The 19408-nt window shown below is 44.5% G+C and overlaps 1 protein-coding gene across 1 annotated transcript in view; it reads left to right on the top strand.

Annotated features, from left to right (window-relative positions):
* The window catches only part of SHISA6 (shisa family member 6), a gene marked incomplete at its 5' end in the record, with an annotated part of 259216 nt that overhangs the window by 239640 nt on the left and 168 nt on the right, over positions 1–19408 (top strand). Inside the window, 3 exons of the mRNA XM_010843187.1 lie at positions 12592–12648; positions 16937–17089; positions 18917–19406. Coding sequence (XP_010841489.1) covers positions 12592–12648; positions 16937–17089; positions 18917–19406 — 700 coding nt within the window. The remainder of the gene's footprint in view (positions 1–12591; positions 12649–16936; positions 17090–18916; positions 19407–19408) is intronic.

Here is a 19408-nt window from a genome sequence, read left to right as displayed (position 1 = left end):
CCCCGGAGGGGACCCTGAATCAAAGCCTCTGAAGAGGAGGAAAGAATGACACAGGCATGGATGACCTCGTGGTGTCATTGGCAACCAACCAGTTGTCTTGGGAGGAATTCCACCTTCGGACACTGTGACTCACAGGCCTGCCTCTCTGCATTGACCTTACCATGCCACCAAAATGATGAGCATCGTGCTGGGGTGCATCAGAATGGCGACTAATCCTCAAGAAGAAGCGTGAAATGTGGGCTGGATTTGAGGTGGGGAGGCAAGGGTGCCTTATTCCTCCACACACACTCATATTCAGACGCGTACAAAATATTGCAGCCCACACGCTTGGCTACGGGCCCAGAAAATCTGCCACTCTGAGCCGAAGAAGGGAGAAAGGAGGACAGGCGATCAAATCTCATCGCCAAGGCCTCTTGCCCATTCTCCGCCACTTCAAGAGAGGATTCACTGACACTTCCATTCATCATTCTGCGAATTGTACAAGCGTCCCCCTCCACCCCGGGGGGCCCAGCCTGGGGGAGGACTGTGTTAAAGTAAACACAAAAGAAGTACAATCCTTCTCCACCTCCAGCAAGGTTCAACGTATTCACAGCCGCGTAGAAGTGCCCTGCCTGCAGAAGTATTTAATCGTCTTGGAAAGAGGGAAAGAACGCTACAGAGAAGTGAAAAAGCAAAATGATATGCAATTCGGCACCAAAAGCAAGTGGGTGTGGCCAGAAAGGCTCCTGCACTGCGGGGCCTGAGGACGACTTTATGCAGATGAAACTGGAGTTTTATCATCAAGGATTGGGAGGGTTTGGAGGAAGAGAGGAGCGAAAGAGTGATCTAGGTGGAAGACATTTCTGTGGGGGTTTTTTTTGTGTGTGTTTTATTTTTTGTTTGTTTGTTTTGATGTGGACCATTTTTAAAGTCTTTGTTGAATTTGTTACAATATTGCTTCTTCTTCTTTTTTTAAATGGTTTGCTTCTCTGGCTGTGAGGCACATGGGAATCTTAGCTCCCGGACCAGGGATCGAACTTGTACTCCCTGCAATGGAAGGCGAAGCCTTAACCACTGGACTGCCAGGGAAGTGCCAGGTAGAAGATGTTTTTGAGGTGCTGATGTGGGTTGGGAATAGTGGAGAGGAAACCAGTCAATAGAATTCACTGGTTTGTTGGGTGAGATGAAATAGGCCTAAATCATGGGCAGCTCTGAAAATGCAGTGATATCTCCTGCATTTTTCAAAATGTGGTCCAGATTCCAGTTGCAGATGCAGGAAGCTTTCAAAAAAGCTAATTCCTCTGGCCTGTCTCAGGTCACCTAACTCATAATTTATGGGATGAGAGAAGGGCTCAATTTTTTTTAATGGATTCCAGATCACTCTTAGGTATAGCAGTTCAAAGGTCTTTGCTGTTAGGCATCTAAGCTTTAGTCTATTGGTAGTTTGTAATACTTAGAGGCTAAAGGCCAGGGTGAAATTGGCATTGAAGAAAGACTAGCCTACTTGGCCATAATAAAGAATGGAATTTTGCCATTTGCCGCAATGTGGATGGACTTGGAGGGCATTATGCTAAGTGAAATAAGTCAGACAGAGAAAGATAAATACTGTATGATACTGCTTATATGTGGCATCCAAAAAATACAACAAACTAGTGAATAGAACGTAACAGAAGCGTACTCACGGATACAGAGAACTTAGTGCTTACAGTGGGGAGGTGGAGAGGGGCAAGATAGGGGTGAGGGAATGGGAGATACAAACCATTGGGTACAGTATGGACTCAAGGATATATTGTACAACATAGGGGAATATAGCCAATATTTCATAATAACTGTAAATGGAAAGTAACCTTTTAAAATTGTATAAAACTCATTTTTGAAAAAAGAAAAATATCGTATATTAACACATATATGTGGAATCTAGAAAGATGGGACTGATGAACCTGGGGCTTCTCTGGTGGCTCAGTGGTAAAGAATCGCCTGCAATGCAGCAGATGTAGATTCAATCCCTGGGTCGGGAAGATCTCCTGGAGAAGGAAATGGCAACCCACTCCAGTATTCTTGCCTGGGAATGACATGGACAGAGGAGACTGGTGGGCTGCAGTCCATGTGATCACAAGAGTCAGACAGGACTTAGCAACTTCACCACCACCATCGCTGATGAATCTATCTGCAGGGCAGCAATGGAGATGCAGACCTAGAGAACAGGTTTGTGGATATGGTGGGGGAAGGAGAGGGTGGGATGAACTGGGAGAGTAGCATGGAAACATATACATTACTGTATGTAAAATAGATAACCAGTGGGGATTTGCGGTATGATGCAAGGAGTACAGGTCTGGTGCTCTGTGACAACTTAGAGGGGTGGGGAAGGGTGGGAGGTAGGAAAGAGGTTCGAGATGGAGGGGACATATGTATACCTGTGGCTGATTCACGTTGATATACGGCAGAGACCAACACAATAGTATAAAGCAATTATCCTCCAATTAAAAATAAACAAATTAAAAAAAAAAGACTATTCTAGCAGTAGCGCACAAGGTGGATCCACAGGGGCAAAGATTGGAGGCAGGGAGGAAATCTCACCCAGGGTGTGGTGATGAGACCCGAGATATGAGGGTCTATAACCAATATGCATATTATCTCTTTGTTTTGTATTCTCAGGATCCCATTGCTCACATCACTTGGGTACTATTCATACCCTGCAACCTTCCTGTGACTCACTAAACAGAAATTACTGTTGCTACATCTCTCATTGAATTCATACCAGAAATGTCCAACACCAAGCAAATCACTCTTTTCTTTCACCTTCTCCCCCTTCCAACCATGCGTGTAAGCAAGCATACAAACACAGAACTGCAAACACACACGTGTAAGCACACAGTTGATTTGCTCCCCAGAGAAAACGAGCCACTTTCCTTAGCAGCTAAACCAGACACCAATGGGGGGAAACTCATTCTGCCAGCTCCAGAAACTTCCATGGCTGCAGAGGCCAGGCGGCTGCAGAATCTTCTGATTCTAAGCGGCCTGTTCACCACAGATGGTCCACGTCAATGCTCTCAGTGGGCAGAGGGCTCCGCCTTGCTTCTTGGCTTCCTTCAAGCAGCCTTGGAGCTCTGATGGAGATTGTTTTGTCACTTTGTGGTCTTGTCAGCATATCGATCTGTGAGTCCTAAGCGCTAATTAATTGTTATGTTATCCAGCTCGATTCATCAGAAGGCCGATGGCCCTGACTGGGCACTGTGCCAAGGCCCAGGACTCCCTGAGGAGGAGGGACAGGGGAGACCAGTAATTGAGGGAGTGGAGATGTGATCTGTGGATAAGTCCAAGGGGAGACAGGATGCCTGTTCTAACAGACTGTATACGCGTCGCTGCAGAGAGGATGCTCCAGACTGATTTCTGGAATCGTTAGCCTTCCTACTCTCAATCCTTAAGGAAATCAACCCGAAACAGTCATTAGAAGGACTGATGCTGAAGCTGAAGCTCCAATACTCTGGCCACCTGATGCAAAGACCTGACTCATTGGAAAAGACCCTGATGCTGGGAAAGATTGAGGGCAGGAGGAGAAATGGGCAGCAGAGGATGAGGTTGTTGGATGGCATCACTGATTCAATGAACATGAGTTTGAGCAAGCTCCAGGAGATGGTGAAGGACAGGGGAGCCTGGTGTGCTGCAGTCCCTGGGGTTGCCAAGAGTCGAACATGACTTATCGACTGAACAACAACTCTTTGTACGTCACAAGTTCTGCCTTTGACCCTTCCATATTAACACCGAGCTGCCCACACACCCCACAACTCCATATTATCTAGAGCAACATCTTCCCACCTCCTCCCACCCCCTCGCCCTCCATCGTCTTCAAGATGTATTCATAATAGAGTAGCACTGGTCACAGTGAGTGAGTGCATCTGTGTTGGACAGTTTTTCCATTTAACCCCCCCACACACACACACACAAATAGTACACAGATTTAACAAAATTCCTATCAACACCTCCACAAGATTTTTTTAAGATACAGACAAATTATTCTAAAAGGTATACAGAAAGGCAAAAAAAAAAAAAAAACCAACCCTAGAATAGTTAAAACACCTTTTAAAAGGAGAAATAGGACTTCTCTGGTGGTACGATAGATAAGAATCCACCTGCCAATGCAGGGGACATGGGTTCAATCCCTGGACTGGGAAGATTTCACATTATGTGGGACAGAGTCCGCGCTTTATGACACGCATAGAGCCCGTGATCCACAGCCACTTAGCCCGCATGCTGCAACTACTGAGCCTGTGCTCTGCAACAAGAGAAGCCACTGTGATGGAGCCCAAGCGCTGCAAGTGGAGAGGAGCATCCGCGCCCTGCAACCAGGGAAAGCACACGGAGCAAAGAATACCCAGCACATACAAAAATAAATAAATAAACATTTTAGAAAAGGAAAAATAAAGCGGAAACGATCGGTCTACTCAACTCAAGAAATATCATGTAGCCACAGGAAGCAAGACTATCTGGTTATTGGTAGAGGAAGGGACATGTAGCTCAATGGAACAGAAGACAAAACCCAGAAGTAGGCCCACACAAACATGTCCAGCTGATTTTTTGACAAACGTGTAAAAGCAATTATATGGAGGAAAGGAGTATTTTCAAATACAATGCTGAAGCAACTGGACATCGGATAGCAAGCAAAAAGACAAACAACAAAACCCCTCAACTTGAGTCTCATACCTTTCATAGAAATTAATGCCGAATGGTTCATGGACTTAAATGTAAACATGAAACTATATAACATCTAGAAAGAAAGGAGAAAAATCTTCTGACCTAGGGCTAGAAAATGATGTTTTAGACTTGGCACTAAAAGCACAATCCATCAAAGAAAAAAAATTGACAAATTAGACTTCATCAAAATGTAAAGTTTTGTTCTGCAAAAGACTCAGTTAAAAGGATGACAAGATAGGCTTCAGTCAGGGAGAAAATATTTACAAACCATATATCCTACAGATAACTATCATCTGCCATATAAAAAGAATTCTCAAAATTTAACAGGAAAAATGTAAACAATCTGATTAGAAAGTAAGCAAAAGTAATCAAGAGACGTTTCATTGAAGAAGATAAACAAATGAAAAATAAGCACATGAAAAGATGTTTAACATCATTAGTCATTAGAGAAATGCAAATTAAAGCCACAATGAGATATCACTCCATAACTATCATGGTTAAGAATGGCTAAAATAGAAAACAGTGACAACACCAAATGCTGGCAAGGATGTGGAGGAACTGGAGCACTCACTCACTGCTGGTGGAATGTAAAATGGTACAGCCATTCTGGAAAACAGTTTGGTAGATTCTTAAAAACAAACAAACAAGCCATGCAGTTACTAAACAATTAACAACTGCACTCCTAAGCATTTATCCCAGATAAGAGAAGACCTAGACACAAAGACCTTCACGTGAATGTTTACAGCAGCTCTATTCATAATCTCAGAAAGCTGAAAAGAATCCAGATGTCCTTCAACAGTTGAACAGTTGGTACTGTGGTACATCTACACCATGGAATATTTACTACTGAGAAATAAAAAGGAATGAAGTATTGATGCATTCCTGAATGTGCCTCCAGAGAATTATGCTTGACAAAAAAAAAATCCAGTCTCAAAGACTACATACTGTATGAATCCATTCATAGCAGTCTTGAAATGACAAAATTAGAAATGATGGATAGGTTAATGGTTGCCAAACTTCCCTGGTGCCTCAGAGAATAAAGAGTCTGCCTGCAATGTGGGAAACCTGGGTTTGATATCTGAGTTGGGAAGAACCCCTGGAGAAGGGCATGGCAACCCACTCCAGTATTCTTGCCTGGAGAATCCCCAAGGATAGAGGAGCCTGGTAGGCTACGGTCCATGAGGGTCACAAAGAGTCATATATGACTGAGCGACTTCAATTTCACTTCAGTGGTTGCCAGGGGCTAGTGCGGGGGTGGATGCAGGAAGGAAGTGGATGTGGCAACATGAGGAATTTACCTAGTGATGGAAACCTTCCATATCTTGACTGTATCCATGTCAATATTCTGATAGAGTACTATATTTTTGCAAAATGTTACTACTGGGGAAACTGGCTAAACAATATACAAAACATCTGTATTGTTTGTGAATCAACAATGATTGTAAGTTTTAGATTTTTTATTTATTTATCTGGCAGCATTGGGTTTTATTTCATGGCATGTGAACTCTTAGTTGTGGCGTGTGGGATCTAGTTCCCTGACCAGGCATCAAACCCAGACCCCCTGCACTGGGAGCTCGGAGTCTTAGCCACTGGGCCACCAGAGAAGTCCCTTAAAATTTTAATTTTAGAAAACAGTACAGTAAAGGCAACATTTATTTTGCTTATAAATCTCCAATTTGGGCAGGGCTCAGTGGGTATGGGGGATTTAGGTGGCTCAGATGGTAAAGCATCTGCCTACAATGTGGGAGACCCAGGTTCGATCCCTGGGTTGGGAATATCCTCTGGAGAAGGAAATGGCAACCGACTCCAGTACTCTTGCCTGGAAAATCCCATAGACGGAGGAGTGTTGTAGGCTACAGTCCATGGGGTTGCAAAGAATCGGACACGACTGAGCAACTTCACTTCACTTCACCTCACTTCACTTCACTGGGTATAGTTCGTCTCTGACCCACTTGTGTTAACCTGGACACCTATGAGGCTGAGGGCTGGAATCATCTGAAGTCTTCCTCACTCACGCATCTGGAAGTTGATGCTGGTTATTGATGGAAACCTTAGGCCAGCCTCTGAAGTCAGATTTTGCACATGGTCTGGACTTCTTCACAATATGGTGGCTGGGATTGAAGTGTGAGTATTGAAAGAGTGAGCGAGGTGAAGCCTTATCATCTTCTGCAGCCTAGCTCTGGGAGGCATGCGGTGTTATTTCTGCTGCACCATGCTCATTGAGGAAGTCAGGAGCGCCCTCCAGTTTCAAGAAAAAGAATATATTCTATCCAGTGGGGGAATGGGAAGGTTTCAGGAGAGTGTGTGGGACGAGAAATATAATGTCACCATTTTTTTTTTTTTTATAAAATATGATGCGGCACTGTCTCTGAAGACTGACTTTCTCTCTTCCAAATCGACAAGACTGGCCATAGCTACCTAGCTTAAAAGTCATGTGTCCAGCCATGCAGAGAGACCACATCTCTCTTTTTTAATGGTTCCTGATTTCTGGAGAAGGAGCTCCAATGGGCCCAAGTGAGTCAAGTATTCATACCTAGCCAAATTAACCATGACCTAGAGTTTGAGCCATGTGGAGGGCAGTCATATCATACACATGCATGTATAATAGGGAGATGAGGATATGACAGTAGAAGGAAGGACAATTTTTCTGAGCCAGGAGGACTCACGTTTCACCATCAAGGCAACCCAGAACACACCAAAGCACATAGGTAAATTTTCTTAAAATTATGCTCTTGTCAAGAGACAAGGATAAAATAACATGACACAGAAAGGTTAGATACAAAAGGATGGGCAAAGTTTATCAGGCAAATGCAAACAAAGAGAAAGCTGGGTTGGCAATATAAATATCAGATCAAGCAGACGTACAGGCAAAAAAAAAAAAAAGGCATTAAATAGGACAGAAAGGGTTCTTTAATGTTGATAAAGGGTACAAGCCACAAAGAAGACATAAGCACCATGAGGTTTTCTTGTGCTGAACAAGATAACTGTGAAATATGTAAAACCAGGATTATAACAGATGCAGACAGAAAATGACAGGAACTCAACGATAGTGGGGGCTTCCCTGGTAGCTCAGTTGGTATAGAATCTGCCTGCAGTGCAGGAGACCCCAGTTCAATTTCTGGGTTGGGAAGATCTGCTGGAGAAGGGATAGGCTGCCCACTCCAGTATTCTTGGGCTTCCCTTGTGGCTCAGCTGGTAAAGAATCCTCCTGTAATGCAGGAGACCTGGGTTCGATCCCTGGGTTGGGAAGATCCCCTGGAGAAGGGAAAGGCTGCCGACCTCAGTATTCTGGCCTGGAGAATTTCATGGACTGTATAGTCCACGGGGTCACAAAGAGTCGGACACGACTGAGCGACTTTCACTTTCACTTCCAACAATAGTGGAAGAGTGGAGACACCACCCTCGGTCTTTGACAGACTAAGTAGGCAAAGAATGAGTTAGGGTAGAGAGGAGCTGAATAATATATTTCATATGTCTGATTTAATAGATATATGTCAATTTTATACTCTATGAGAAGAAAATAATACCTTTTCTTAAAAGGTATCAATTTCTTAAAAGGTATCAATTCACAAAAATTGATCATATATTAGCCCACAAAGGAAACCTAAGTGAAGTCTCCAAGGCAGAAATTGTACAGGCTCCATTCTCTGGCCGCAATACAATAAAACAGAAAATTAACGGCAAAAGTTCAAACTGACAAACCCAAACACTTTGAAATTTAACAACTCTGCTACAGAAATCTTGGGTCAGAGAGAAAAATCAAAGCTGTAATTACAGATCATTTAGGGCTTAACAGCAATAAGAACATTGCATATCAGCACTCATGGGATTGTGTCAGAGACAAATTCAGAGCTAGAGACCCGATATTGTTGATAGAAAAGAGTAAAAATAAACAGACAAAAGATTCAAGCTCGAAAATTAGAAAAGAATAACGAACCAAACCAAAGAAAATTAGGAGGCAGAAATGAACAGATCCAAAAGCATAAAATAAAGATATGAAGGGATAAAAAGCTCTGATATGTAAAGAAGTAGTTATTTGAAAAAGAAGAATGATGGGAATACATTGATGATCCGAAAAATATTAAGACAGGATGTTGAGACTGAGAAAAGAAATATAGTTTCCTGTATGGAGATTTTCTGAGAGTATGTTACACTTTTAAGCTAATAAAGTTTCAAATGTTCAATGGACTTATAAAAAATGGAAATTACAAACTGAAATTAGAATTAGAAAATGTGAAGGAATCAATATGTAAGGAAAATGTTGCCAAGCCTGAGAGGCAGAGTACATAAGGATGTGGGCTCTAGTACCAGCCTGCCTGGACTTGAATCCCAGTTTCACCTGTTTGGCAAATTATTCAGCCTCTCCAAACCTCAGTTTCCTTAACACTAAATCTGTGATGATAACAACGTCTATCTCTCAAAGTTGTTGTTGTGAAGTCAGTAAAATGACAAGCCAATTCCCTACCACTGTGCAAACCAGACTCCCCAAAAGATAGCAGGCATTTTTCTTATTGCACTCTTTCAAACTTTCAAAGAACACATCTTTCATATGCTCTATTAATAGTTCCAAGGCATACAGAAAGATGAACAAGTGCACTTGATTTTACAGAATCATTATCTTGATACAAAAAGCCCTGCCATGTTCGCACAAAAGTGCAAATTTTCTTTATGAATACATAGGAATTAAATAAGATGGGATCCAATGTTGTAAGGAAAGAATGAGGCACAAAAATGAAATAATGTATTTCCTAGGAATAGACGAATAGTTCAATAGGAAGCAGTCCACTAACCCACTTCATCACATCACAAGGCAACTGTCATTGTGTTGACCAAGAAATGCCATTTTTAATTATTTGCCTAAAGAAGTAAGACATGGACAAAGAGTTGTGTTCAAGGTTGTTTGGTGTAAATTTATTGAACTTTAAATAATCTAAATACACATTAATAAGGGAATGTTTATGTATATATATATGTATATAAACATTATGTTTAAGTCATATGTAGAAATACACTATAGGTTATTCTATAGAAAGGGCTATTGTGAAACTATATAAAATATTTCAGACTATTTGAAAACATGAAAATATATTCAAGATATGTTGTCCATTGAGTATAAAAGAAACTGATTAAAAATAGAAAATACTTACATATGTGGAAACTACACATATTTATTTTTGTGTGTATATATGTATATGTACATGTATGTATGAACGTTAAGGGTTGTTTCTTTTGTTACTGTAAAAATGGTACAGGGAATAATAACCTTATGCATTTGTTATTTAATGAAACTGTAATGATCAAATCACCATATTTTTCTCTATTTTAAGCACCATAATCTGATTCTCACTTGTGCAAATGAAAAATGCAAATTGCTATTCATTGCGATTTAAGTTTGGGTGTGTATATGTGTGTATGTAATAGTAATAGTAATGTAGTAATACATTAGTAATGTATTGGGGGAGGGAAACAAAAGAAAAGATAACAAAATATCATGACTATTTTACGATGGTTTAATTTTCTACCTCTGTAGATGCTTTTGCTTAATTTCAGTATGTGAAAAAAAATCAAATGTTAGCAAAATACCTGAAGTGAGATTCAAACAAAAGGAAAAGCCCTGCCCTTGTAAACAAACTATCTAAATTCAAGACATTTATCCTGTTTGTAAACTCATGTGTAAAAAAAAAAAAAAAGATAATTACTTCAAATAAGATATTTGAGGGGTTTTTCACAGTGTCTGGAAATCAGCAAGTCAATAATATATCAATATTGATATATTGCAATGAAAATCATTGCAAAGATTAGTTTTGAAAGGTATATGAAAGTGTTTAGCACATAGCCTGGGGCATAGCTGGGTACCAGGAATTATTAAATGAACCTGAATCATCTCCCTTTCCTAGAAACACCTGGATTCTTAAATGGAAGATTAGAAGTGCTTCTCTCTGGGACTTCCCTGGTGATCCAGTGGTTAGGATTCCATGCTTCCAATGCAGGGGGTGCAGGTTCAATCCCTAGTCAGGGAACTAAGATCCCACATGCTGTTCAATGCAGCCAAAACTTTTTTAAAAAGTGAGAAAAAAAGAAGTATTTCTCTCTGCCACTCTCCACTGTTTAATCTGAGTTCTCTCATTACTTGCAACTGCTTTATTTGCTGCTGCCATATTGTTTAAAAACAAATAAATAAATGACAATAACAACAAAAAACAGTGAAGTTGGTTTTCTCCTCGCCTCCAGAGGACAAGCAGAACAAACTACCCTTTATCTCTCCTCCTGGATTCTCTCTTCTTGGTTAAAATCCAGATCCAGGGTAGAACTGGTTCAGTGTCTGTCAAATAGTTTTTCCTTGGAAATAACTTAATATTCTGCTTTGAGAAGGTAGAGGGTCTTTGTGTGAGAAATGGTGGCTTCCTGCCCCAAACTATATTCCACTGGATAGAGTCCTTAAAGACCTTGCTCTGAACCAAAGGAATGATATAAATAATTCCATTGGTATGGGAAATTTTGTCTGGTGGTAGTACATAAGACGGTTTGTCTTGGAAATAGCTAGAGACTAGAACTAAGAGAAATCTGGAAAAAAGATATACTGTAGGCCTGGATTTAGGAGGTTGCCATATGAGGAGAATTTGGGCATTCACTGGATGGATATGGAAGATGAAGGGAGGGAAATGGTGAATGAGAACTGAAGTTTCACTTTAGCTTTCCAATCCCATGGAACATTAGTACCATGGACAGGGCTTGAGCAGCAGAGAATAACATGATGAGCTCCCTTTAGGATGCAATGGTTTGGGTTAAGAGCAGGAATTTCATGGTAACAGACATAAGCAGCTTAAAATCTAACCCCACAGACCAGATAGATCTCAGGTCAGAGGTGTAGACTTGAAACCTCTCAACTTGGGTAAGAAGATAGACCCCGAGCCTCATGACATGCTAGTATTTAGAGAATTAAAGAGAAAAGGGGATCTAGTGAAAGAGCTTAAGGATGAGTAACAAGAGGGTATAATGCCAAAGATAGGAAAGATGATTTCATCCAGGAAATGGAAGCAAATCTAGACCTAAGAGGATGGCAGGGCTGTGACCCATGGTTTAGATAAACTCAAGCTAAGCCCTCATGCCTCCTCCTTCCTTTGCTTTGGTTGAAATAAGATGCACATACCAACAAAAAGCAAACATACAATGTTGAACTGAAGCAATAATACTATATTGAACTGTGCTTTGGTGGTAAGCCAAATCTTCATTCAGTTTTAGAAGCCCTGAACTCCTGACTTTAGCAACTATGACTCTATTCATTGTGTGGCTTGTTCAATCAATGTGGACTTTTGCATTAATTAAAACCAATGCTTTTGAAATAGCGGGCTGTGTCACTTATAGGCAGGACAGCGACCAGGATCCAGGACTCTGGATCCCAGGCAGTAGGTAGTTCGTGTCAGCTTACTACCTCTCAGGACACACCCAGATACTTGTGTATAAAGACCCGGGACAAATTAAAGCTCTATAAGATGCAAGCACCTTACATTAGGGCATCCCTTTCCTGGCCAACCATGCCTGAACACCCTCCTCCCCCAAAAAAGATCTACTTCCTCTGCTCAGTTCTCTATCCCATGTATGCATATTTGCCAAATGTCCCCTAGTCTCCATTCTTCTCCTCCTCCACCCCAACAAAGCTTCTGATGCTGGTCAGCCAGATCTACAGGTGTAGGTGGGTTGCCGTGATGACAGAGGAAGCCCTAATGCAGAAAAAGAGAAACAGAAGCATCAGAGGAAGGACCCTGCCTTGTTTCTAGGGTATGCAAAGGCCTGAGTTTCTTGGAAGTGCTTCCTTTGACTCAGAGAAGCATAGCAGAGGTCAACAGAGGTGCTGCTGTGTTGAAGAGACTACGCAATTCCTGAACTCTTCTTTAAAAAATTTTTTTCTGTGATTTTCAGGTGATCATCAGTATAACCATCCGATTTTAAGCAGTGCTACCCAGACCCCTACACATGGTGAGAGATGATTGAGAGCGTTCTGCATTCCATCCTCATCCCAAGTGGCTCCATCCTAGCTACTGATGCCGATTACGGCATCAAGCATGGTCACTGGCTCACTGAAGCTAGGGTGGTGTAAGGAGCCGGGTATCCGCCCTCTTCTAGGGCCACAGTGACTCACTCTCACTTTTAGATCATTGCCCCCCTAATGTCTGTCTCTGATATCAAAGTGATCTTCTGTCATGAAAGGGGAAGAGAAAGCCCCTTTCTTAATCCATTTCACTTACAATCTTGATCACTTCTTGCAGCCATAAATTTCATGTGTCCACAGCAAGGAGTGAACACTCTTCTTTGCCCAGGGCTACTTGTGGTGCCATTTAGGAATGACATGAGAGTGGAAAACTCTATCGATCCTCCCCCAAACTAATTAAGATTGGATAAAACTCAAAACCAAACTGGATGACTTGAGCTTTAGCTCCCAACAGAGGAAGAACCTGAAAGCTGCAGAGCGTGTGTGTGTCAGCAAAGTGCCAAAGAGTTACAAAACCATGTTTCCCTCTTACGTGTTAACATCCTCCCATCAGATCACAACTTATCATTTGGAACTGCAGTGAAAAACTATTTTCGGTGCATGCTTAAAACTTGATAGAACACAAGACAGCCATGTAAATTATGAGCTATCAGTCATTCTTCTGTCTTTGCTGCTAAAAAATGAAAACATCACTAAATTTTAGTGAGAGAGAAACTCAAAACAAAGATAAATTCTGCAGCTCACCTGGCAGAGAGATCTACACCTCTCATGTCGGACTATGCTCTGTTTCTGCAGCAGAATTTGGAGAACAAAAGTGAACTATCTTGAGGTCCCCCTCCAGTGCTAGGCTCCTAATGAAAATATGTGATGAAAGCAACAGTTTAATAAGGTGTTTCAAGTTGCAGGGTCTAGGAAAAAGTAGAACTGGGGGAAGTCAGACTGATCACACTGATCAGCTAAAAGAAGCTGGTACCACCAGTGATGTTGACAGTAGGAATAGGAAGAAGGGTTCAGCTAAGAAGTATTTGGGAGAAAGAAATGGGAAGTCTTAGTTACTAACTGAATATGGCTGATAAGAGTCAATTATGAGTGAAATGGAGAGTCACGATCAATGAGAGGATAAAAGGTCTTATGAAAGCAATCTAAGAAATCAGGAAAGCAGCCAGTGTTGCTGGTAGGATGGAGCTGTGGATGGTGAGTTTGGATCCGGACATCGAGAGCTGGATATGACTATAGGATCTGCAAGGAAAATCATTCAATAAGGCAGTTAGAAATACAGACATGAAGTCTGGAGGGAGATAACAGCCGAAGATGTAAGTTATGCTTTGGAAGCAGCAACAGAAGTCTTGGGAGTAGGGGCAATCTGTGCGAGAAGGCTGAAAGAGAAAAGCAGAAGGCAGAAGCAGAAAGCCTGGGGGACACCCATGGTGATGAAGCAGCAGCAGGAAGAGGATCCAGAAAAGGCAAGCGAGGATGTCTGCTTGCTCAGTATCATTCTGAAAGACTAACTCTGAGTTGATATTCCCCAGAAGAAGCCTACACAAGCACAGCCTCCTGAATACAAATGGAGGAACCAATCTTTTTGGGGTTTTTTGCCTTTATTTACTTTTGCCTTTTCATACTGTTCATGGGGTTCTCAAGGACAGAGTGACTGCTGAAGTGGTTTGCCATTCCCTTCCTCCAGTGAACCACAGTCTGTCAGTCAGAACTCTCCACCATAACCCATCTGTCCTGAGTGGCCCTGCATGGCAGGGCTCATGGTTTCATTGAGTTACTCAAAGCTGTGATCCATGTGAAATTTTATTTATTGATTTATTGCTTTTTAATTGGAGGATAATCTTTATAGTGTTGTGTTGGTTTCTGCCATACAACAATGAGAATCAGACATAGTTTTATATATATATATATGCCTTAATTATATATATCTCCCTCTTGATACTAACACATACATACAGAATATAGAAAAACAGTATTGATGAACCTATTTTCAGGGAAGGAATGGAGATGCAGATGAAGAGAATGGACTTAAGGAGGAACCTTCCTTTCCTCTTCCTCTTCCTGTCTTCTTTTGGCACCTGATGTGAGAAGCTTGAGGATAGATGAGACCCAGTACCTGTACTTGAACAACTCGCAGCTCAGTGGAAGCAGGGTTTTCCCTTCATTCCTTCCTTGGATGTTTCACTTTTCCCAGGAGCTGGCAGAGCAACTCTCAAGAGAGGAGGCGGCCTGTGTCTACTTGATTAGCCAACGGGCATTAACTGAATTCTTATTTTGGGCCAAGCACTGTGAAGGCATCAGAAAAACTGGAAAGCAAAACTTCTCCTGTCAAGGAGATGGCAATCTTTGGAGATCAACAAGACCAGCTAGAGTCAGATGATGAGAGACCACACAGACACTAAACTGGGTGGAACTGACCAGAAGAGCAACAGGGGCTTGAAGACCAGATACCACTCTGGGCTGAAAAGATGTCATATTGTCACAGCAAAGAGTCTTAAGGGAGGGGAGAATTTGGATAGAGGAAGAGTAAGGAGATAATTGTGAGAGGAGAGACAGCGTGAGCGAGGGGGCAGAAGCAATCAATCACGGTGGAGGCAGAAAGCAAGGAAGGGTTGGCCTTGGCTCCATGGCAGGTTTTGGAGAACAGTGAGGGGTAAGAATATCCAGCAACGTTGCATTTGGAAGTGGGTGAGCTGCGTGATGCCCTCAGTAGAAGAAAGATGCCCACAAGCAGAGGAAGTTCGTTTTTCTCGAGCATGGCCCAAAGTGAAGACACAAGAGCTAAGGGGCTGGTAGCTCCTGCCCAGCTCTGGATAGCAGTGCTCCTGGCTCGCTACCCACTCCACTCCCTGGCACCAGCCTCATCCATGCAAGGGAGGCTCTTTCTGTACAGCATGTTCTGATCACCCAGGGATGTAGAGCATCCCCCCACCCCCTCACATATGTACTGAGCTGGCGTGAATACCTGATCATTGGTTGGGCTTCCCTGGCTCCATCCCCAGAGTTGAGGGTACCATGAGGGCGGGAAAGGATAGAGAAGCCAGGAGTTCCCTGTATTGAGATTGTCCTTGAACAAAGCCTAGAAGAGTTTCTGTTTGTCTCAAGGTTCATAGCATTCCCTTTGCTGGGGATGGGGAACCACAGTCCTCTGGATACACTTGTCCAAAGTTAGAGTCTGCCCCTACTTGGGAGTCCCAAACCAGAAGGGATGATTCGAGAGCCACCCAGCTGCCTCATTTCTGGGAACGGTACCACTGTTTCTCCAGCACTCCCTGTTGACTTCTTGCTGTACATCAAGTCATCCAAGCACCAAGGCATGCTTGTCTTCCTGTCCGGGCTCTCCATTCCTTTTTGCTCCCCATCTTCATGGCCACTCATCACCTATACCTGCATTTTCTCTCCCCCATACCCTGACTCCTGTATTATTCCTAATCTGGCCCCCAGAACCCAGACCAGCTCATTCACCTCGTTAGTCATTCATCTCACTTCTCTTCGGTCTTTTCCCCCCATGTCTTCCCCTCCTTCTTTTCTGCAGGTCTGGCATTGAACAATCTCCCTTCTCTCTCTTAGACTTTGGAATCTCAAGGTTCTGTCTCAAGGGATGGAGGAAGAAAAACAGAATAACGCGCTAGACATTTTGCCTACATTCTTTCCTCCAGCAGTTGAGAGATGGTTAAGGGAGATTCAGAGGAAGGAACTGGAATAAGAGGAAATAGCTTTGCAGCTCACAGTGCCTTGTCAGGAGCAGGGCTTGGAGGAGCTAAAGGTGGAAGGGGCGGGTGAGAGGTGAAATGACCCATGGACAGCGTGGGTTGGAGTCTCAGTGGAGCTAGGTCCTGGACCCAGTCCTAGGGGTACACAGATGAGATCAGTCACTCTCCCTCTTTCTCCTTCAAACTTAGATTTTTCTGAGCCTGAGAACTAGTTTGCCTAATACTATTCACACCAAAATGAATGATTTTATGACCCAACTCATCAGCTCCACTGGGCTTCCATTTTCATCTGACAGCCCAGTGATATACTTGAGGAAAGAGTCTGCCATTCAAGGAAGGGTAACCTGCCATTATGGCCAGTGCAGCCAAAAGTTCCTGCCCCGCCGGCTTGCTGGCAACTGGAGCTGAGCAGAGGGAAATCAAGTCGCCAGAATCGCCTGTGCCCTAGCACAGGGTCCCAGGAAAGCAGGATGGGCTCAAGAGCTGAAACCTGGACACATTCCTCCTGCCTGCCCCTGCAAAACTTCATCCCCACTAACACCACGACCCCTCCCTTCTTTTGCAGAGAAGCCTCGGATGAACAACATCCTGACATCGGCCACCGAGCCCTATGACCTCTCCTTCTCACGCTCCTTCCAGAACCTGGCCCACCTGCCCCCATCCTATGAGTCTGCAGTGAAGACCCACCCCAGCAAGTACTCATCCCTGAAGAGGCTAAGTAAGTGGGATATTTTCCCAGGGCTGGGGGCTGCTTCCAAGGCCTCCATGACATCTTCTGGTGTCTCGCTCTCTTGCCCCGCACCTGAGGGCATGGGGTGGGGTCCCAAGAACAAACAGAAAGTGGAAGGAGAGAACAGACGAGCCCCTCGTTTTTGTTCTTTAGAGCATGAGTCCATCTTCTCCCTCGGTAGAGTGGAGGCCAAGGGATCCTCAGACCCACATTCCCATGGGAGGCAGTGGTTTAGCTCATGAACTACACTAACTGCAAGAGAAAGCCTTCCCCCAACCTCACCCCGCACCTACCTTCTTCAAACCCTGGGCCTCCCTTGCTCTCTGTCTTGGAGTAAGCCAGAGCTTTCTCTGAGGCTCTTCCCAGAGACCTGGGCTTATGGAAGGGCCTATAAACCAGCTCTCTCCCTAACTCCATCAGTTCTGTCTTGGGAACCTGAGACCCCTCACTCCGTGCACACATCCCATTTCGTGAGTTGAGCCCAGGTTGAGCCCCACGATCCCAGATCTGCCATTTGAGTCTGGGGAGGCGATTGAGACTGACATGTTTCAGACGTTACAATATCAAGAAGGTATATGGTAGGAGGAGTCTTCTCTTCTAGCTTTCCAACCCTTGGACATTTTGCCCCCACTACCCGGTGAGTCTGTTTTGATGACCACCCAGCTACAGGGCCAAGCATGCACTTGAAGGTACAGAGTGACCTACTGTGATAGCAGTTCAGCTCAGGAGACAACATTGGCCACCTCCAAAGTGGCACAGTGAGTTTCTATGGTTAAATGTGGGGAATCCCACATTCTGCAGAGATCTGGAAGGCTGTCTGTAGGAAGCCTCACTCCTCAACTGTGGGGTAAGGCAGGTTCATCCTGGGTGAGTTCAAGGGTGAGCTTCAGGATCCAGGGAAAGGCGCAGCATCTGAACAAGGTGCACATATGGGGTTGCCCTGGCCTGCTCGTGCTGCAGGTACAGGCAAAGCATGTGTAGACTTGAACCTGTGCCATGTGTTGGCTTCCCAGGCATAGGCTGTTACTCCAGAGAAGGTGTTGGTATGTTCCTAAGTAACCAGGAAGCATTTTCACAAGTGCTTCCTGGATGGAGCATCCTGCTTTATTCTAGTAGGAGGCTGGTTCTCAACCCTGTTTCCTTGGACAGAGGTTCTGAACCTCATCAGAAAGCTGCCAGCTGCTACCTGGGAGTTTCAGCAAGATCCCGGGAGCTATTCTTTTTTGGGACCATGGTGTGACAGAAGCAGTCCTGGAGCAGGAGTTCAGGGTCATGGGCTTGCCGTGGAGTTGGCCCTGAACTCCACGGGGACCTTGAGGGAATCCCTTAACCCCAGAGTGGGTCCAAGAAGTAGGGGCATCAGCATCGCCTGGGAGCTTGTTGGAGAAGTAGGCTGACTTGCAGACCCACCCCAGAGCCAGGTCTGAATCTGACTCTGCGTTTAACAAGACCCCGGAGGGCTTCCCTGGTGCCTCCATCAGTAAAGAATCTGCCTGCAATGCAGGAGACCTGGCTCAATCCCTGGGTCAGGAAGATCTCCTGGAGAAGGAGATGGCAATCCACTCCAGTATTCTTGCCTGGAGAATCCCATGAACAGACGGGCCTGGTGGGCTAGTTCATAGGACTGCAAAGAGTTGGACCCAACCGAGCGACTCAACCAAGCCAGCCCGAAGACTAACTTGCAGGGGCAGTGGAGAAGCACAGCGTCGACCCCTCTGGGCTGCATCACTCCAGCGCGTTCCTGGCTGCAGCATTGCAGTGTCCCCCTCGGCTCACTGCTTTCTCTCTTGCTCTCACCCTGTCTCTCCCCTGCAGCCGACAAGGAGGCTGACGAGTACTACATGAGGCGGCGGCCCCTGCCTGACTTGGCGGCCCGCGGCACCCTCCCCCTCAACGTCATCCAGATGCCCCAACAGAAGCCGCTGCCTCGCGAGCGACCCCGCCGGCCCCTCCGGGCCATGTCGCAGGACCGGGTCCTTTCCCTGGAGCGAGGCCTGCCTGACGACTTCGGCCTGCCCTACGACCGCCTCCTCTCGGACGAGCAGCTGCTCTCCACGGAGCGCCTGCACTCCCAGGACCCGCTGCTGTCCCCGGAGCGGACGGCCTTCCCGGAGCAGTCCCTGGCGCGGGCCATCTCGCACACGGATGTCTTCGTGTCCACGCCTGTGTTGGACCGCTACCGCATGACCAAGATGCACTCGCATCCCAGTGCCTCGGATAACTCGTACGCCACCCTGGGCCAGAGCCGCACGGCGGCCAAGCGCCAGGCCTTCGCCTCGCGCAGACACAACACCGTGGAACAGCTGC

Source organism: Bison bison, unplaced genomic scaffold (assembly GCF_000754665.1).
Source record: "Bison bison bison isolate TAMUID 2011002044 unplaced genomic scaffold, Bison_UMD1.0 scf7180017864180, whole genome shotgun sequence".
In the NCBI taxonomy this organism is placed as follows: Eukaryota; Metazoa; Chordata; class Mammalia; order Artiodactyla; family Bovidae; genus Bison; species Bison bison.
Note: the sequence above shows the minus strand (reverse complement) of the source record. Positions and strands in the feature narration are given on the sequence as shown.